We start from the raw sequence: 21779 nt of genomic DNA on the forward strand, positions 1-21779 counted from the left end.
TTATAGGCAGAAACCCAACTTAACACAAAAATTGTCCACACCCTTCACCTTGTTTGTTTCTGTTCTCTGTTCTCTTCAGCGATTCATACCATTGCCCATCTGTTTAATGTGGAATGGTGTGTGAATGCCCGAGTCAACAATTCTGATAGGTATTCAATAGCACTCTCTGACCTTGGAGATAAACCTGGTGAAAGTTACCTCAATTTTGCTCGAAAGAAAATCCCGGTAAGTCTATTTCCGGATACAGATGGTCCCTAGGCCATTAAAACTGAGGACTAGATTTCAGCAAGTGAAGAACTCTACTTGGGCAGAACATCAACAATGTTAAAAGTTGACTATCAGTGGGCCAAGTCTGTAGTTTCTAAGAATGTGGGTACAGAGAAAATGTCTTCCACACTCCTGATCCCATGTGTGGAGGGTCTCTAGATGTTTTCCAGGTCCTTAGGCTCACCTGTGGAATCTGGAGTAACTCAGGCTCACCCATGACAATGCCCACCACCAAAGAAAAGACAAGAACACACATCTAGTCAAACAAAGTTGAGTTTATCACTTCCTGCAGCAAAAGAGACCTAGCACCATGAGAAAGTCTGGGACATTCCAGGAAGGTGTTCGTAGAGGCTTGTTATAGGACAGGGACTTGCGTTAGGTGGTTTTGGAGGGGTTTAAGGAAGCAAGGATTTGCTCTGCATCAGGTATGGTCAGGAATTGGGGGTTTTTCTAGGATTGGGTATCTTAGCAGCAGTCACTTGTGTTGTTGTCTTGGCTCTGACATAATTCCGGAGTGGTCTTTTTTTTTTGTCTCACTCCCTCACAGTCACCGAATGACCTCGTCTGATGTGAGTGTTCTAGGAAATTGTTTATGTGAATTGGGGAACACTCCGACTTCGGTGTTAGTACTAGGCTAGCCACCAGCTGACAGCCGACAGAGACGCATTTCTTCTTTCTTGCCTACAACATCTGAGGGGTGGCCTATGTCTGCTGATTATTGGCCCATGGGAAGCACGGTGCACTGGGAGTAACTCCATGGTCTTCCAGGGGCAGCCATTTGGGGTATCCACAGCAAGGACTGCTTCCCATCCAGCAGTTGTTAGAGCTTCCTACACTCAGACGGAGAAGCTCTGAGTCATCTTCATGTGCCCTATGGCTTGGGAGGATGGCCAAGTCACATAATTATACACTGAATCCCAAACGTGTTTCCTCGTGTTTAGAAAAGATGAGAAGAAAAGTCCCTTAACATTGCAGAAATAATTCTCCTCAGGCTAACATGAAAACAACTTGCATAAAAGAAAAAAAATTCCTTTTCTGTAACTTCTGGGATAATTTTTCTTTCATATTGTTCATTGTTCGTACAATGATATAGAAGAAAGGCAATGTGAACATACTCGGTGAGCCGACGCTGTCAGTCACGCTCTGCCCGGATCTCTTTGTACTGTGTCTGTGCTCCCCCCACCTTTCTGTGTGTTTTCACTTCTCAATTTCTGATGCCAGTGTTTCTTCCTCAGAGGACCACCCTGGTGCTATCGGAGTCCCTTGGCCCACAAGCTCAGAGATCTGGAAGGGTCTGGATGGCTACCTCTCTGTGGGCAGCCGTTAACCAATAGCTGATGGGTGCAGGCCATGAAAGCCCAGCTTCCTTGCCTTGAGTCAGGGATGAACTCTGAGGTGTGACCTACCCTCCACAGTTCCTCCGCAGCATCAGGCTGAAGCTACCTTCTCTAAAGACTTGGCCTGAGATCACCCTCGTGTTTGACTTGTTCCTCTTTCCTGTCCTATTGCCCATCTTCTTACCAGTTTCTTCTGGAGCACACCTTTTTAAAATCACTTGCTCATGAATCCTCATCTCAAGGTCTGTCTGCTTCAGGGGAACCCAGCCTAAGATGGGAGGCATGTCCAGAATACATTTGCCAACCAAGCACTGAGGCCCTTTCCAAACCAAAGGGAGAAGGAGCCTCAGACCCTTTTAGGACATCTTACAGTTGGCTGATGTCCTTTATTCGATACTCCCTTAGGACTATTTCAGTGTATCAGTTAGTACTTCCTGTGACACCCTGACCATGTAAGACAGTTTTTTTTTTTTTTAAGATTTTATTTATTTATTTGAGAGAGAGAGACACAGTGAGAGAGGGAACACGAGCAGGGAGAGTGGGAGAGGGAGAAGCAGGCCTCCCGCGGAGCAGGGAGCCCGATGTGGGACTCAATCCCAGGACCCTGGGATCATGACCTGAGCCGAAGGCAGACACTTAACCGGCTGAGCCACCCAGGCGCCCCGTAAGACAGTTTTAAATTGAGAAATATCTATTCTAAATCTATCTCACTCTGTGAGGGATGGTTAGGATTATCGGAAGGGGGAATGAAAATACCTATTGGCCTATACACCAGACGCTTTATAAATAGTCTTGCATTTGAGAGCCTATGAGTAATATGTGTGTGTGTGTGTGTGTGTGTGTGTGTGTGTTTGTATTTTGCAGAATCCTGAAGGAGGCCTGTATGTGGCTGTGACCCGGCTGGCCGGCATCACTGGTATTGTGATCACACTGTGCCTCATATTAATTATCACTTCCTCCACCAAAACCATCCGGAGGTCTTATTTTGAAGTGTTTTGGTACACACACCATCTTTTTGTGATCTTCTTCATCGGTCTCGCCATCCACGGAGCTGAGTGAGTGTTTAATCTCCGAGGTCAAGTACTTTAAATCCTTTAGTTTCCAGGTTGGAGGCTGTTAGAGGTACAGCGACCTCCTTGTCTGTGTGTCGTCAGACTCTCTGCTGGGGGAGTATGAGGGGACACCAGAGGTCAGTTGGCTAGAGGCCACTCAGCAGCATTTTCATTTATTGCACCCGATTAATAGCTATTATTTCTGTAGTAATTTAACAATAGCTATTATTAATGCAGTTAATTCTAGCAAGCTTGAAAAATACCCCAACGTTTGAGTACCTCTCCAAGTGTGTAAAACATGTTAAGGGTGCTGGAGGGGTCTTGGATGTCTGCAGTGATGTTTCTTATGGCTTAATCACTAGTAAATTAGACAAACTCCCAAACTAGAGGGGCTAAATTAATCAGGTGAAAGGGTTTGCTGTAGTTCGATGAGCTTTGATTCAAGCTGGACATATACTGATTGCCTACTGTGTATGAGGACTGGTCTCCGGCGCGGTGGGGAATACTAGAAGGAAAAATACATGGTTATTGCCTTCCAGCATTCTAATACAATAAAGGTAAGAGCTCGCTTCTAGGGGCGCCTGGGTGGCTCAGTCGTTAAGCGTCTGCCTTCGGCTCAGGTCGTGATCCCAGGGTCCTGGGATCGAGCCCCGCGTCGGGCTCCCTGCTCTGCGGGAAGCCTGCTTCTCCCTCTCCCACTCCCTCTGCTTGTGTTCCCTCTCTCGCTGTGTCTCTCTCTCTGTCAAATAAATAAAATCTTTTTTTTTTTTTTTAAGAGCTCACTTCTATTGAGCACTCATTATAGACATGAAATGTTTCTTTTAGGTAGAGATCCTCTTACATCCCCATTTCCTGGGGGAAATTGTAGACAAGGAAACAAGCTAACAAAGCTAAACTATGTAGCCCAAGTCAGCCAGTTTGTAAGTGGCATAGCTGGGATTGGGGCCCAGGTGGTCTCAGGCAGGCCATGACAAATACTCTCATAGAGACTCACAGTGCCTGCATGTGTGGTTGGGACAGTTCGTCTTATGGGAAATCCTATTTAATACCAGGTTTCCTTTTTATGCTGTTTCACACCAGCTGATTCTCCCACCTGCACACAAAAGTAGGCTTGGGGAAGTCCCCTGGTGGGTTTGGGGCTCCACATAACTAAGCATCAAGAGAGCACCTGCTCAAGGTTCAATGACTGTGCTGGGAGCCAAGTTGGCCTGGAGGTGACTAAGACCTGAGTGTGAAAAGGGGAAAGGGTGGGAAGATGCAGCATTGGGCAACCACTTTGTATGCATTCTTGATTGACTTGCTGACTCTGACCCCTCATCAACTCTTTCTAAGCACTGAAGAATCTGTGTAGGCAAAGAATCTCTTGACTCTCCTAAAGCAATTGAGTATCTTTAAATGGGATTTGATCATAAGCCAGCTGTTTCAAGGAATCCTAGAGACAAAAAATGAATCTCTTCCCCTCTCTAGCTTAGTACTTCCACCGCTTTATGCTTGTATAGTTTCACAACTATGCATTTACCTTTGGAGCGGGCAGACGAGGTATATTTGCCCCACTCTCCATCTGAAGAGAATCTGCCACTTACACTGGTTGGCTGATTGCTCACAGTCTCATGGCCTTGGCAGCAGCAGCTGAACTGGGATTAAAATCCAGGTTTCCTGACTTCTGGTCCTTGCGCTGAGAAGAGGGGAGAATCCAATTTTGTTTTCTCTCCCTTACTCCCCATGTGAACTTGGGACTTAGGAATTTTGACAATTATCATTTGTTGGACTCTTACTTTGTGTTGACATATCTTATGCATCAGGCCAATGGATCACTAAAATACACCTTTAATTAGGTATTATTATACCTATTTTACAACTGCAGAAACCGAGGTTCAGAAGAAGTTAAATAACTTGCCCAAGGCCACCAAACTAGCAAGGGGTAGACCTGGGATTTGAAACAAAGGCTGTCTGACACAGGCCCAAAATTGGTTTCTCCAAATTATTCTGCTTCTAAGTTACTAGTTTCTCTAAGCCTCGGTGTTCTCATGTGTCAAATGGGGCTGCCAATACTTACCATTCAGGCTTGTTATGAGGGTCAACTGAGATAATTTGTGTAGAGTAACTTTCCCCAGGCCTGGCACATCATAGATGCTCAGTACATGGTAACTCTCTGCCCCAAGGCCTAGGGATAGAAAAGGATGGTTAACAGCCTTGAATTAAAACATTCACAGAATATACCAAGTGGCACAAGAAATTTTAGGTCCCCCATACAACTATTACAAAGGGGGCCTTCTGTGTCTCTTCTTCATATATATTCTGAAGACCCTGCCATTTATGTTCCTTGAGGTCAGGAACATGACTTACCTGACTTTGTGCCCCCCTTCTTCTGTTCCCAGTAAACCCACATTGTCTTGTGTGTTAGCAGTTGCTCAGTTGAAATGTATGGAATCGAAATGAATGTGCTCTGAGTGCTTCCAAGGACGCACCATTAGTGTTGATATCTGTGAGAATGTCATAATCCCCACAAAGTCTCCTTAAACTGATTTCAACCCTTTCGATTTACTTTAGACAATTTTGGAACAACAAATGAAGCGCTTGGACTAAGCCTCGGAGCTACTGTGTGTCAACCGCACAGGGTGCCTGTCCGTGGGGCGTAAACTTCGCCCATGCTTTGCTGGCCAGGCTCTTTGCTTCTATGACTGTCCCCACAGAGGGGGCATCTTTTTGTAATTCGCACAAAGACACTGTATGGGCGAGTACGTGCTCTGTTAGATTAGCAGTTTTCCTGTTTTTGTCTGTTTGTTTACAAATGAAAATAATACTCGAAACAGAAGCACAAATGCTCCCTTTAAGAAAACATGTACTGATGATCCAAAACCTACATATTCTTTGTGTCATTGTACATATGTTTTTTTATATTGCTGAAGAAGACATATTTCCTTTCCCTTCCTCAAATCTACTCAGAGGGGTCAATGAGATATTACTGTTAAGTGGAAAGTATAGGATCCATACTAGAATACTTGAAATATGCCCAGATTCTCTAAAAACTAAGAACTTAATTTCTTGCTACTAAATGGTCTGGACTTAATTTCCTCCCCAGGCGAATCGTTCGTGGGCAGACCCCACAGAGTTTAAAGGAACACAAGCCTGAGCAATGTGAAAAAGACCTCTCAGACTGGGGAAAACCAGGAAAATGCCCAATCCCACAGTTCTCTGGGAACCCTCCTATGGTATGTACAGTTCATTGTTACTATTACAATTTCATTACCAACAATCTTCCAACTGTGTCTAAGAAATATGTACAAATGTCATAGAGCTGTCCATTACGAATGCCATGGAACTGCTAGAATGTTATAAGTATCTACTTTTTTCTGTGATACTTATTGTCTAGAATTATTTTTTGAAAGGTAAGGATTGCATTGGTCTATTATGAACATCTTGATATAAAACTTGGAAAAGCATTGTTTTTGAAAGTGCTGTTGGGGTTCAAGAAATTCCATCTCTTCTCTTCTGGATGTGAGGGCCACAATAATACCAGTTAATGGTTTCCAGAGGGATTCCATTCTAAGCTGAGTTGGATAGCTCAGATAATCACTTATAAGGAGCTAAGAGCCTTTTCAGATACCAGGAAGTAAGACTTTCTTTACAGCTTTCAAAGCTGGGAAGGAAATTATGAAGTAACATATAGGGCTGCCCTTAAGCATCAGGAGGCTGTGTCTACACCACATAAAGGACACTGGACAGCCAGGTTTGTACCAATGCAAGAGGATGGCAAGGATGACCAAGGGAAAACATGGTAGAATATTCACCTTCTGTTGGGAGCTCCTCTTGCATGCTCTGCAAAGTTCCATTTTGTGTATTCTCAATATCTCCGCTCCATTGAGTGAGAAGTGGGCCTTATGTTCTTCATATCTTTTCCTCCATTAGCAAGCAGTGTACCTTATTGGTTACCATGCTAAGCACTGGTATAAAGCTAGGCAAAAATCAACATTGGTACAGGGCTTCTGAACAGGATTAGTATTTTTTTAAGCACAGTATAATGTAAAGGCAAATGTCCCACCCCATTGTCTCCTTTCTTTCTTCCTGCTCTCTTAACATAGGAGTTTTCTTCCTCTAAGACATAGTCTGCTGTCCAGGGACTTAACATCTTTAAGCATCCGTGCTCATTAATGAAAGCAACCAGATGTATCAATGAACTGCCCCCACTACATGCACAGATCAATAGAAAGGATAAAAAAAAAAAGAACTGAATTGCAGGTCCTCTTATGGGTTAGGGGAAGGCACATTTCCTTGAAGACAGCTGGAATCAAGGTACTACTATCTTAACAGGCATCTACCTCAAAGGAGCTTCTGGGTTTCTGGGATTAGAGGCGATGTCCAAGACCTCACTCTATTTGATGGAGCCCCATTGCGGTGCCCAGGAAATAGATGGATGGTGCCGTGCTATTTTAAAAACCTGTCCCATGAAAACAAAGGCCAGCAGCAAAATATTTCCGACTTTCAGGGCAGATAGTCTTCAACTTTGGCGGAAGGTGGGGACATTCAGGTGCTCTCAACTTCCAATCTACAGTTTTTTCAAAACGTTTAATAGAAAGATCATATGTGAGACTGTAGGAAGCCCTTTGTGATTTCTTTTTCTTTCTTGAAATCCATTCTGAGATGCCATCCTTTAAATGATATCGCCTCCTAAAGCTCTTTACTACTTCAGGTATTAAACTAGGAAACTAGCTGACTGAGTCCCAGGATGGATCTGTTTATCCTAAAGGTTTTCATATAGCCAATAATACTACAGGGTAATTCCAGTGTTGTGAAACACTGAAGATTCTGATGAGAGAGGAATCTAAAGAAATCTGAAAATCTTTGGGCTTGTCCCTCTTCAGCAGGTGCATTGCATAGCTCCTAGAACTTACCAGGATATTGGAGAAACAACTAAATTCTTGCATGAAATTTTTTATCTTGCAAAAGATTAAGCTTTGACTACATAGTTGAGAGAAAGCAGCTGCAATGTTGCATTAAAAAAAATATGGGGTTGTTGAAATGCTATCCTTAAGAGAAATGTTAATTCTGAAACTAATCTTGCTCTGCTGTAGGGTTACAGCAACTGCTGTTGCAACACCAGGAGGAAATCCCATTCTTGTGGGCAGTTCCTCTTGGGAGAGTCTTATACTGTAGATAAAGTTCCCCGGTGTGGCCAAAGGAGAATGCTCATTTCTACTGGCTCAAAACTTTATTTTAACTTTCGGTACTTTTCATGCATTCTGTTGTATGAGAAATTTACGAATCGGATATCAGATATTTAAACACGCCTACAGGGGCGCCTGGGTGGCTCAGTCGGTTAAGCATCTGCCTTCGGCTCAGGTCGTGATCCCAGGGTCCTAGGATCGAGCCCTGCATCAAGCTCCCTGCTTGGTGGGAAGCCTGCTTTTCCCTCTCCCACTCCCCCTGCTTGTGTTCCCTCTCTCGCTGTGTCTCTCTCTCTCTCAAATAAATAAATAAAATCTTTAAAAAAATATATATATATATATTTAAACAAGCCTACAAAGATTAACTTGACTTCTAAAATGTTTTGTTCCCATTAATCTTATATTAGCTATTACCCCTTAATACATCCTGTTTTCATTTTTTGTTCTGATTACAGACGTGGAAATGGATAGTGGGTCCCATGTTTCTGTATCTCTGTGAGAGGTTGGTACGGTTTTGGCGATCTCAACAGAAGGTGGTCATCACCAAGGTATTGTCTGGTTTAGGAATTACTAGTAACATCTAACTATATCATGGACAAGTTTACCCAAGTTCTCTGTAGCATTGGTCAGAGCTGTCTTTCACTCGGTTTCTTTTGATTAAATGTAGAGCAGAGAGAAGACCTACAGTTGAATTCAGTCAGTATACTTAGCTTGATAATCAAATGGTTGGACCTTTTAACTGGGGCAAGTACAAGTTAACATTTTCTGTTGAAAAATGAATCTGACGGTTTTGTGTACATGAATCTCTCTCTCTCTCTCTCTCTCTGTGTGTGTGTGTGTGTGTGGAGAGAGAGAGAGAGAGAGAGGAGGAGCATACTGTGATGAATGTGAGCAGGTTAGAGTGAAGAAGCAAAGCACATGAGTTCAAAAGGGTACACACTGAGCCTTAAAATACTCAGATGCCAAAAGAACCAGGGAGCCAAGGGCAGGTCTGATTGAGGTTGAGGTAGTTTTCCAGGTCTCCCTTTACCTGCTTTTCTGTGCTGTGTATGTAATCACAGAATATCAGAGTTGGAGGACCCAAACTCTCAAGGAGGTTAGTAACTAAACTGCATCTAGAATCGAGTTGACTCCAGGTATATGGTGGCTCCCCCCGCTCCACACTTCGGTGCTGCTTCTCATTACTAACTAAATAAATATCCAACTCAATAAATAGAAATAGAAACTCCTGGTTATAGTTTCAGGAAACAAGAGACAAAACTAGTTTTATCAAATAAAATTGAATTCAACTCAATACAGTTCAAAAAGTGTTTACTAAAACCCTGGTATGGGCTATTCTTGCAAAACGCATGAATTCTTCCTGCCCTCCACCCTAGCTTTTCTTTCTTGGCATCTGTGGAAGGCCAGAGGAAAGTCAGTCCAGCTGGCACTGGAAATCTTGAAATATAGGAAGCTACAGCAGTTCTCCTTTTATGATACTTATACTGTATTAGAAGAAAAAGCCCACAGAAGAGCAAAAAAGGCTGCCACAGAATTTCCCTTACTAGGCTAGACCTGACTAAGCAGGCAAGCATTTCCCTTGAACGTATTTTAAAGGCAAATCTGTTTTCCTGTGGAGAAAATAGATACTCATTTTCTTCTCATAAAAACAGATATTCATTTTCTTCTCAAAAAAAAAAAAAGAAACAAGGTGTCATCCAAAAGTATGCTGATGTCAATTCTGCTAGTGCATTTTATTTAGTTTAATCCCGATTTCACCTGTGGCAGCAAAATTGCAAAAGGGGGAAAAGAATGTTTTCACCATACAAAATTGCCACATTACAAAATTGCCAGTGAACATCACTTTCAAAATAATTTTTGTCGATTTTTATTTTTTTTTTTCCAAAATGAAGCTTTAAGATTCTTTATTTCCGTGATGGAAGGACGTTGGGTACTGCTTTATCATTTAAGATGGAGTGAAATCACAGGTTTGGGAAATGCTTGGCAATATTTATCGAAAGGGTTGCCCATCTTACCCCTCCTCACTCACGGAAAGAAGAGCTTGACACTCAGTCAACATTTAGGGAGCTGCTATTTTGTTTCTGTTGATTTTTCATTGCCCTGATGTCCCTTGGTTTGTTTTTCAGTTGTACATAGAAAGTCCTGGGTATCTCAGGAATTGTCCCAGAAACAGTGTATTGCTGTCTGTGTTGTAATGACAGTTTTTCATTGTGCTGCTTTGTTTCTTAAAATTATTTACCACCTCACCAGCTGATGGATGTTTGGACTGTTTCCAATTGTTTGCTATTCTAAACAAAGCTGTGACGAACACTTGTACACACGGAGAATGAGGAAGGCAATGGGCGGGGGGGGGACTGGCTTTGGGAGAGACCGATGGTGTACTTTCCAGGTAGGTAGAAATGTAAACACAATGCATGCAATCAGGCAGATTCAAGGTGTGACTCAGGACAAAGATAGACCAGTACATGCGGCTTGGTTTGGGGGATGTTGCTATATAGCCAGTCAATAGGGTGTCCTTCTACCCAGCTGCCAAGGCTCTCGATGATCCTCTGGGGAGACAGGAAGGCTGAGCAAGCAGCCATCTCTTCTTTCTGTTGCTAGCACGTGCCTTGACTTCTTGGAGAAAAAAATATCACAGTAGACTGGCGTCTTGGGCTGGCCTCCCTGGCAAAGACTCTGAGACAGAGAATTGCAGACAGAAGGTTGACTGGGGCATGTTCTCAGAAGATGCACCTGTGAAAAGAAAGATGGTCAGAATCAGGGAGGAAATGAATGACCCTCACTCAGTTGCTGCTGCTGCCTCAGCTGATCCTACAGGGAGTGCGGGGGTTGGGATGACGTCTGGGAGTTGGCAGGCCGTGGGCTCCAGCTGAGGGCAAGTCGCCACGAGAAACGCATCTGCTCGAGGAAATGCCTCGTTGGGCCTGAAGAGGGGATGTGGGTGGGCATCTTAGCTCAGCCTTCTGTCCATGTGGACACTGAAAAGGCAAGTATTTGGGGAAAGTGTAGTTTCCAGAGACACGTTTTGTTCCGTAGGTGGTCACTCACCCTTTCAAAACCATTGAGCTACAGATGAAGAAGAAGGGATTCAAGATGGAGGTGGGACAATACATTTTTGTCAAGTGCCCCAAGGTGTCCAGGCTGGAGTGGCACCCTTTCACACTGACCTCCGCCCCTGAGGAAGACTTCTTTAGCATCCATATTCGTATCGTTGGGGACTGGACGGAAGGACTTTTCAATGCTTGTGGCTGTGATAAGCAGGAGTTTCAGGATGCTTGGAAACTACCTAAGTAAGTGCAAAGCGCATATTTACAGAAGTGTACGAGTTCAGGAAAAATGTCACCAAATACTCCCCTTTTCCCATCTCTCACTGCACTGTCTCCTTGTGTGCAAACACACAAGTTCTACAAATATAGGTAGCTATCTCGGTGTTCCCCATTTTATGTATGTGGTACGTTTAGGCATATACTAATAAATCTTGTGTGAAGTATAAAGTATTTGAATCAAATATTAATAATGAATATTCCCAAATTCCTTTAAATACGTAAGGGTCAAGGCCAAGGTGTATTAACTTTTCTTTTTTTTTTTTTAAAGATTTTTTTTTTTTTTATTTGAGAGAGAGAATGAGAGAGAGAGAGCACATGAGAGGGGGGAGGATCAGAGGGAGAAGCAGACTCCCTGCCGAGCAGGGAGCCCGATGCGGGACTCGATCCCGGGACTCCAGGATCATGACCTGAGCCGAAGGCAGTCGCTTAACCAACTGAGCCACCCAGGCGCCCGGTGTATTAACTTTTCTAACAAACAAAGTTATAGTGTATCAAAGATATTCTTAAAATTTAATTGACATATGTCATTTGAGGGCAAAGGCCAAAAATTATTCGCTTTGCCCCCTTCTTCCCACATGTTTGAGATGGTGCCAGGCACTTAGGAGATGCTAAAGAAAAGCTTATTGATTAACTCAATGAACAAATGAAAAGTGAAGATATTAAATTTACAAGATGCTATGACAGAAAATTCTCACTTTCCTTCAGTGTGCAATGTGAGCAGGAATTTCAACTGTGGGATGCCCTGGCAAGAGGTACAGGTGTATGTGTGTGTGTGTGTGAGTGTGTGTGTGAGTGTGTGTGGTAGGTGAAAGGGTGGAGAGATGAAAAAAGTACCCCCGAGAGTTACCAAATGTTTTCAGTTAGCTAAAACTTCCTCTTCTTACTTCCAACCACTATGTCAACACCCCGAGTGGGTTACTTGAAAGCTATTTCATAGAAGAAAGTGCCCCAGAGATACAGTGTCCCAGTTTGATGTGACATATTGCACGCCCCCAGTAATACGCTGTGCCCCATCCTACTCTGCAGTGCAAGGTAGCTCTCTAACCACCTCCTCGCACGCTTCCCTCCCTCCAGGATAGCTGTGGATGGGCCCTTTGGCACAGCCAGTGAAGATGTGTTCAGTTACGAGGTGGTGATGTTAGTGGGAGCAGGGATCGGGGTCACACCCTTTGCATCCATCCTCAAGTCCGTCTGGTATAAATATTGCAACAATGCCACCAATCTGAGGCTCCAAAAGGTAAGTCCCTTCGTTTTTTCAGGGAGCTTGCTTGGGGCTGAGTGAAGCGTGACAGAGCCTTCGGGGTAGAGACTGGGGGGGACCAAAGGAAGTGGAGACAAGTTCCTGGTGGTTTCAGAGAGACAGACTTCTCATAAAAGGGCTACCTGATAAGTCACATGTGCTTGTATATAAGCAGGTCTATTACTGCAAGTAGTATACTGCACTTGTATAGCGTTAGGAGAAATTGGGAAGAAAGGAAGTGGGGACAGAAAGTGTTGACAACCCCGACTCAGCAGCTGCCCTTTTTGTGGATTCTCTTCCAGTATTTTCTCATACTCTTTGAAAGTTGTAAATATTGAGTACATATACGTTCATGGCCTGCTTTCAAAAAAAACATAGTGTTTTTTCAGTGTTGTCACAGGCTTTATGATGATCCTTTTTAATGATTCCTTTATGTTCCATGGAGAGGATACAGAATAATTTTTCTATCATCCTTTATTAGATATTGAGATTGATTCCTTTTCCAGTCCCCCAGTACTTTTTTTTTTTTTTTTTTTGCAAGGAGAGGGCAGGAGACACGTCCTTTCATGAAACTTTTACTTACTTTCTTTTTTTAAAAAAAAAAAAAACTATTTTGTCATGTTAATCACCATACATTACATCATTAGTTTTTGATGTGGTGTTCCATGATTCATTGTTTGCGTATAACACCCAGTGCTCCATTCAATACATGCCCTACTCAATACCCATCACCGAGCTAACCCATCCCCCCACTCCCCTCCCCTCTAGAACCCTCAGTTTGTTTCTCAGAGTCCATAGTCTCTCATGGTTCGTCTCCCCCTCCGATTTCCCCCCCTTCATTCTTCCCTTCCTGCTATCTTCCTTTTCTTTCTTTCTTTTTTTAACATATAATGTATTATTTGTTTCAGAGGTACAGATCTGTGATTCAACAGTCTTGCACAATTCACAGCGCTCACCAAACACACACCTTCCCCAGTGTCTATCACCCAGCCACCCCATCCCTCCCACCCCCCACCACTCCAGCAACCCTCAGTTTGTTTCCTGAGATTAAGAATTCCTCGTATCAGTGAGATCATACGATACATGTCTTTCTCTGATTGACTTATTTCCCTCAGCAGAGTATCTTATGGGTATCTCCTCAGAATTAATTCCCAGGGCATTTTTTGGTCACATGTAAATTTGGTTTCATTGCCCGATAAAGGACTTCTTGCATAAAACGTGAGTCATTCGAATAACTTTAGAGATAACCTCGAATAGAGACATTGAACATATGTTGACTTTTTATTCTCCCCTTTCTCTCTTTACTATATGGAGGAGGTATGGGGAGAGCGGCTTTTTTCCTGGCAACTCAGGAATGTCCAACATAGTAGGCAGCGAAGTAGTCCTGTGGTCGCCCCCTTAGCCTGGATCCCACTGGTCTTTCTGAGAGGAGGTACAAAGGAAGCCAGGGACCTGAGGTGGGCAAGAGCAGACCTGGAGGGAAAGTGGTATGCTAATGTTGTTTTCCTCAGCCATGCATTTCTGAGACCAAGCTCTTTATTTACTGCCCCACAGGGTGAAGGCCTGTGCAGGTTCATGTGAGCTGGTTTGTGAAATGTCCAGAGCTTTCTGAAAACCTGTTTCTAGGCGTTCTGAGCAGGAGGCAAAAGTTGGTGGGAGGGGAGGGTAGAAATCCATATGTCAATTCCCATGAGGCCCGTTTACATAGAATCTGTCTCCTGATCTGTTGTTCTTGCAGATATACTTCTACTGGCTGTGCCGGGACACACACGCCTTTGAGTGGTTTGCGGACTTGCTGCAGCTTCTAGAGACCCAGATGCAGGAGAGGAACAACGCCGGCTTCCTCAGCTATAACATCTATCTCACGGGCTGGGATGAGTCTCAGGTGAGGGCGAGATCCCAGCTCCCGGGTCCTCCCCACAGTGCCCGGGGCTGACTGACTACCCCTTTGGTTATCGGAGTGTTTTGTGTACTGTTTTTACCAAGAACAGTTGATGGAATTGGGTGATCCGGCCCGTTCACTCTCACTCAGTGTCCCCACATGTTCAGACTCCTGAGACTAGATTCAAAGCTCGTATCTGTGGAACCTAAGGAGCCCACAAGGGAATAAGAGCCATGCCTTTGGCCTTATTAGAGTCATGCTCCTACCAGGGGTCTCGAACCAGCTGGACAAGATGATCCACAGGGTAATGGGAAGAAAATATTAGCTGCCTTTCTCCCTCTCTTTATGCCTCTCTCTCTATCTCTACCTCTATCTTTGTATCTCTACACACACACACACATTCCTTTAATTTTATGTTTATGTGTATTTTACAATATACACAATACATTTAGTAAGTAGTAATAATAACTGCTCATAGTTATTAAGCATATACCATGTGCTAGGTATTTTTATTAGTGTTTACATAGATTGTGTAATTCAATCCTTTACAACAGCCCTATGAAGCAGCTACTATTATTATCCACCCTTTACTGATAAGAAAGCCAAAGCCCAGAACAGGTTGGGTCATTTGTCCAAGGGCACCCAACTAGTAAGAGGCAGGGGTAGAATGTTCCAGAGCCTGCACTCTTAGCAACTCCCACTAGTTCATGATTATCATTTATAAATAAATCAAAATGTATTTAATGAAAATGATATATGTGTGCATATGTGTATATGTATATAACATATACATATGTATGTATATGTGTGTGTAATATAACATAATGCATAATACATAACACATTATATGCACACACACACACAACCCTCCCTCCAGGGACATTTAACAATGAAAACATTCTACAATTTATAAGACAGCAACCCCCCCCCCCCAACAAAGAATTATCTGGCCTCAAACGTCAAAAGTGCTCAGACTGAGAAACTCTGAAACAAGTTAATGATTCCTAGGAGGTAAAACCTTTCCTTTTTTTTTTTTTAAAGATTTTATTTATTTGAGAGAGAGCACAAGCCAAAGGGAGAGGCAGAGGGAGAAGCAGACTCCCTGCCAAGCAGGGAGCCCGATGGGGGGCTCAATCCCAGGACCCTGGGATCATGACCTGAGCCGAAGGCAGACGCTTAACCAACTGAGCCACCCAGGCGCCCCTAAAATCTTTCTAAATAAGCAAACATCAGTGATTTGGCCTGGAAGCAGCAGAAGCAGCATGGGCTCCCCCTGTGTGAGGAGCTAAGGCAGAAGCCTCTGCCTGCCCCTGGCTGGTGTCTCAGCTGTCCACAGCCACTCATTGCCTCCTCCACCCCGGGCATCTTTCACACACACCTTGGATTGTGAAAACTCACTCTTCTTTTGGGTTTTGGTGTACTGTTTATCATAGGTCCTCCAAGTCTTAGAAGAGTCTTATTGCATGTAGATACAGGAACCTATGACCATGAACATTGCTGCTCCAGAAAAAGGGATTTTAAGAGCCATTTCTGCAATTTAAATACAAAACAACAACAAATATTGATAAAAAATGAAACCCAGGAGGAAAAAAATCTATAAAATATAAATTACTTTGCAGTTTTATTATTTAAAAAGCCAGACACAGTTTTTTAAATGAGAAATTTATTTGCATTGAAAAATAACTGTTTGCTTTACAAAACTGGTCCCTACAGGATTATTAAACCACAGTGGTCACCCTTCTTAACCTCCTCCATCCCCATCATCCATCCCCTGGCCGGTGAATTTAAAATCTGATTCAAGTTTTAAATAAATTTAATTCACCACTTCTATGAAAAATATCTGTTGTTTGAACCGAGGTCCCCTAGAACGGTAGCAGAAAACAACCAGTGACTATGTATACACACCCACACACACACACAGACTAGCTTTAGGCTTGATTTGTTGTCTCATTATGTTGCCACTATATGAGTGCACTTTAATCTGTGGTTGTTTTAGTTCTTAGCGATTCTCCTGAAGGAGTGAGAGTCTAATAGGGTGAAGAGAGAAAGTTACATGTAGAACGGAGAGAAAAACAGTGAGACAGAATTTAAATCCTACCCACACCTTCAACGCCCGACGCCAAGTGTTGCCAACCTGCAATCTTCCCATATCCTCCCATCCCACTTCCCTCCCTTGCTCTCAGATATTTGTGCCTCTCCTGCGGCATTCATGATACCCTATTCTACAAATAGGATTATTCACGTTCACACTTCAAGGTCTGCCCTTCTAGATTATAAATTGCCCGAGGAGACCCAGTTTGTTCATCTTTGTATACCTTCTAGCCTTCAAATATATATATGGTTAGAATGGGTAGTGAGAGCTTGGCTTGTAAGATACGTAAAAATAGCTGTTTTTCTTACAGAATGTCTCTTTTTGTGAATTCATGTCCTTTCCCACAGGCCAATCACTTTGCTGTGCACCATGATGAGGAGAAAGATGTGATCACAGGCCTGAAACAAAAGACCTTGTATGGACGGCCCAACTGGGATAACGAATTCAAGACAATTGCAAGTCAACACCCAAAGTAAGGAGTCCCCCACCAAGGTGTTCTTGAGGCTCACGGTCTGCCCAAAGCGGCAGCTCCCAAACACAGCTAGATTTGTATATTCCAAAAACTAAAATACCTAGATTACTATATTCACACCCAATCAAAGGTTCTAGATACCTATGAATTTACGAGGGAGGCTTTAGATCACAGCAAAATTACCTGGAGAGTTATTATAAACAAAGATGCTCGGGGTGCCCCCCACTTCTGCCTTTCTGAACCCTGCTCCTCCCAAGTGGGGCCATAACTCAGTTCTTTTCTTTCAGTTCCTAAATCTCACTGGTGTATCTACTTCTTTTAATTCAATATGATTTCGACTTTTATCATTAAGGAGATACCGTCCCCACTTTCAGTTTTAGTTTTTGGGTCTAAAATCATAAGTTGCCAGACATCCTAAGTTCCTTTCTGCCTTCATTAAAGCTTTACCCATTCTGGAAGTTTGAGGGGATCCTTTCTCTTGCTAGAACACATGATAGACTCAAGAAATCACCACAAATATACCCTTCACGCCTCTGCTTTTTATCCTTTAATGAACATATGAATGACTTGGGGGTCCTTTCACAATACAAATGCTGATTTAGTAGGTCTTGGGTGGGACCTAAGAATCTACATTCTTTTTTTTTTTAAGATTTTATTTATTTTTATTTATTTGAGAGAGAGCGAGCATGATCAGGGGGAGGAGCAGAGGGAGAAGGAGAAGCAGACTCCCCACTGAGTGGGGCTCAATCCCAGGACCCTGAGATCATGACCTAAGCCGAAGGCAGAAGCTTAACTGACTGAGCCACCCAGGCGCCCTGAGAATCTACATTCTTAAAAAGCTGAGTAGGAGGCTACTGGTCTGGGACCACACCTTGAGGAACTAGGCTTTAAAACAGAGAGGGATCAAGCTCCACCCAGCTGTTGTCAGGGTCGGTGAACCAAAAGCAGATTTGTTCCTGATTTCTAGATGCTGGAAAGGGTTTGGGGATATAGAGCCCTGAAGGGAACTAGTCCACAGACTCACCACTTCACCACCATTTTCTCCATGGCAGAGGTTTCTATAAACTCTCCTTGAGGGCTATTTCCCAGGGAAGTCAATTGCCTTTTGCAGCTGTCCCCACAAACAGGGCTGAACCACTCTCCCACAGGGTAATCTGAACACTGCCCGTAGTGGAAAAGACAAAGGAGCAGGGGGGGACTCTGCCCTAGAGCCTAAAATCAAGAGGAAATGCCCTCACATGCTTTGTAGTCTGTCTCATCCAAAAGCCTGACACTGTTTTATTTTTCCTTTCTTTCCTCCAAAGTACCAGAATAGGAGTTTTCCTCTGCGGACCTGAAGCCTTGGCTGAAACCCTCAGTAAACAGTGCATCTCCAACTCTGAGTCTGGCCCCCGGGGAGTGCATTTCATTTTCAACAAGGAAAACTTCTAACTGGTCTCTTCCCGCGAGATCAATGTGGGTTATGCCGCCAAGTACCTAACCCAATAATGCTAGTTGATCATGTAAATTCCCCCCTTACAAAAAGAGAGAAAATGAAACTATAAGGGGAAGGAAGGTTTTCCCCGAAATGAGTGTTAAAGATTGTTTGATAGTGATAATTTGCATTTGTATGGAACTTTATGGTTTTCAGAGCACTTTTACAAACTTGATTTCATGTTTTACTCACAATAATGCCAGAGAAAGGTAGGGCAAAGGTTCCTGGACTCAGTGTTTAGGATTTAAAAAAAAATAGGGACTCAAAATGGTGAGGTAACTTCCCGAAGATTATGAAGCGTGGACCAGATCTAGTCCATGCGGCCCCAGGTTTGGTGGTCTTTCTGTGATACCAGGCCACCTGGAAGTAGGTTCATATACTCCCCCCAAAAAGCAACAATCCAGGGAGTGGCCATTCATTTTCCATCTTGTGTTATCTTTGTTATCATTGTTGTCATAGTGAATGAACTCTTCCAAATATTTAGTAGATAATATATGCCGAGAAGGATTGAACACTTAAGAGGGACAGGATGGCCATCGGAGCAGTCTCCAGCTTAGCTTTGCTAATTAATGTATCACTCAGCATTTACAATGATGCTTGGCAGAGTGGATACTCGGTGAAAGTTTGTTGAATGAATGAATGAAAAGACATTTAGAACCATACAAGGCCCGGATAGAAATAATTTAAAGCCTTAAACTAAGAATTAGGCCAAGTATGTATCTGATATGCCCAGCTGCTTTAAATAGCATCTACCCCTTGTTTTATTTAAATACACACACAAAAATGGCTCTTATTTGTGTGACTACTGGTTTCTTGTTACATCATCATCATCATCATCATCATCATCAAATTTATGTCCTAGAAACCAAAATCCCCAGCTTACTGTGTAGGTATTGGATTCACACCCAGTAGAATGTTCTAGATATCCATGAGTTCAAGAGTCTCTAAATCACTGTTAGTGTGGCCAGAAACAGGGTTTTTTGTTTGTTTTTTGTTTCTTAGAACCACTCTTATTTCTGGAAACTAAAAATATCTTTATTTGCCCTACCCTGTGGAACCACAGATATTTAGAACTACTTAACTTTGGTAATGAGGAAGAAATGAGAAGAAAGCTGGGGGAAGGGCACAAGACTGGGTTAGGAGAAAAGGGGAGGGCAGGGGGAAAGAGAACAGGAGGCGAACGAGAGAAAGCAAAAAAGGCACAAGGGAAGGGGAGAGGTGGGGGTCTCACACTGGTCACTTTCCACCCCAGATTCCTTAGTCTTGTATGTATTGAAGGAGACTTACACATGCTCATTTTATGTTGATTACATGTGGTCTTGAATCTGAGATTCTGGCTGCAAATTTTGATGCTGGGTGGGCATATTCAAAGGACCGGGATGCAGTAGTAAGAACTCGGTTGTTCTCTCAGGACATGCAGGTCACTGCGGGTTCCTCCTGACAAGTCAGGCTTGCCGTGGGCATGTTGTCTCCCCAGAACGTCCCAGCAAGGCTTTTACTCGGAGAGACTTAGGTCCGGCCTGTTCACACTGCACCCCAGGTATCAGTTCATTCATTCACCAAATTTTTATTGTGCTATTACTCTGACTCAGGCTCTGGTGCTCACAGTCTCAATTCTTTCCACCAGAGCGTGAGCGAGAGGGGGAACCACAGTTCTAGGCGGCTGAGAACCTTGGCCTTCTCTAACCTCTGTGGCATAAGTAAAACTGACTCATCTGTTGCTCTGAAAGTGTGTGTCCAGGGTTTTGTTTTTTTTTTTTTTTTACCTTGATGCCAACATAGTTACCATAGCAGAGAGCCCTGCCCTGCCCTGTGTTACCCTGGTTATGAGATGAAAAATGAGTGTAAGAGTGCTCCTCATTACTCCATTCTTCTCCCAAGCCGCCGGCTTTCAACTGCCCGCAGAGTTCTTCTGGCTTCCAGGACTTAGCACTTAGTAACAGGTACTGAGAGCATGATAAAGCATCGCTTTTAATCTCAAGGCTCAGAAGGCTTTTCTTAGTTCCCCTGCTTTTGCAATATTGCATTTATGAAATCTGCATACTTGTAGCTGTTGTATTTGAATAGTTTGGGGGGGGCCTGGGGGACAATTCCTAGGAAGAACTAATAAAGCTGTGCTCGGCTATTAAAACAAATGAGCTCTCTTGGTGTCTGTGTTATTGATCTTCTTCGTATTAAAGGGTGGATTCACATAGCAGAGATGTGCTCTGCCCCAGTGGGGCTGAGATTGTCTGTGTCTTTGCATGTGATGAGCCGAACGTGTCATGATTTATGGGTTGGGAAGGGAAAACTGAGTACTGAGTCCATTGCTCATGGCCTGGTGATCCTCATGGCACTGGTAGGAGACAAGAGTGTCACCTCATGTTGGGGACAGAATCTCAGAGGCAAAGAAGCCCTAGTATGAGACCGTTTTTGTTTTTTTTTCCCCACTTCCACTTGTTTTGTAGGCTCTAACTTTGCAGTTAGGTGTCATCAAATCAGATTGTGAATATATACATATGCTCACGGTTCAGTCTTGGCCGTTGTTCTGAATGGGTCCATCAGTTCGGATCTGCACGGTCTAGGAAATGGGTAGACGTGTGGGCATGTGTTCTTCTCGGGGGGTCGGCCACAGGGGGAGAGGACAGCACCTGAAACAAATGTCAGTAAGAGAAATAGCTAACATTTAGCAAAACACCTTCGGCTAAGCCAAACATTCTACATACACTTCAGCTAATCCCTTAGGACACTGCAAGGTAGCCATTTTATCCCAATTTTGTTGATAAAAATTGAGGCTGAGGGACAGAGGACAAACGACCGGCACAAGCCATCTCACAACTAGTGTGTAACTGTGTCAACATTGATGCACACCTTTCTGGTGAAAAAGTCCATGTTCTTTATACTACACTAGCAGATTAGTCAAGGTATAAGTAACCAAGGATATTTTCAAAGCTGTTGTGCTAGGCACAGATTATGCACTAAGAACAGCTGGGTAACAGTGGCGGTATAAATCTCTGGTTTATGCCATCTAAATATCTTGGTATCTCTCCCTCTGCCTCTCCCCCTGCTTGTGCTCTCCCTGTCTCTGTCTCTCTCTCTCAAATGAATAAATAACATCTTTTAAAAAAATGTCGTGGTATCTTAGTTTAGAAACGCTGGTTAACCCAATTCATGCTCATTTTTACTTTCATTTATTTATATTTATAAATAAATATAAATTTAATATAAATATAATTTATAATTATATAATTTTAAATTATATATATAAATATAATTATATAATTATAAATAAATATAAATTATTTATAATGTTTCTTCAGTTTTATTGAGGTATAATTGACCAATAAAATTGTAAGATATTTAAAGCATTACAACGTGATCATTCACCAAATAATGTTTTTCCAAAGAACAACTTTTACCTATATAACCACAAGGCAATGAACAAATCCAAGAAATTTAACACTGATACAGAACTATTATTTACTCTATCGTC

The 21779-nt window shown here is 43.0% G+C and overlaps 1 protein-coding gene across 1 annotated transcript in view; it reads left to right on the forward strand.

Annotated features, from left to right (window-relative positions):
* Positions 1-20442, forward strand: part of LOC118009146 (cytochrome b-245 heavy chain) — a 34848-nt gene extending 14406 nt beyond the window's left edge. Inside the window, exons 5-13 of the mRNA XM_035002948.1 lie at positions 80-225; positions 2469-2659; positions 5739-5868; positions 8277-8369; positions 10858-11111; positions 12222-12384; positions 14126-14272; positions 16709-16833; positions 18138-20442. Coding sequence (XP_034858839.1) covers positions 80-225; positions 2469-2659; positions 5739-5868; positions 8277-8369; positions 10858-11111; positions 12222-12384; positions 14126-14272; positions 16709-16833; positions 18138-18264 — 1376 coding nt within the window. The 3' untranslated portion in view covers positions 18265-20442. The remainder of the gene's footprint in view (positions 1-79; positions 226-2468; positions 2660-5738; positions 5869-8276; positions 8370-10857; positions 11112-12221; positions 12385-14125; positions 14273-16708; positions 16834-18137) is intronic.
* Positions 20443-21779: the final 1337 nt, after the last annotated feature.

Source organism: Mirounga leonina, unplaced genomic scaffold, assembly GCF_011800145.1.
Source record: "Mirounga leonina isolate KUSES-001 unplaced genomic scaffold, KU_Mleo_1.0 Mir_101609, whole genome shotgun sequence".
NCBI classification, from domain to species: Eukaryota; Metazoa; Chordata; class Mammalia; order Carnivora; family Phocidae; genus Mirounga; species Mirounga leonina.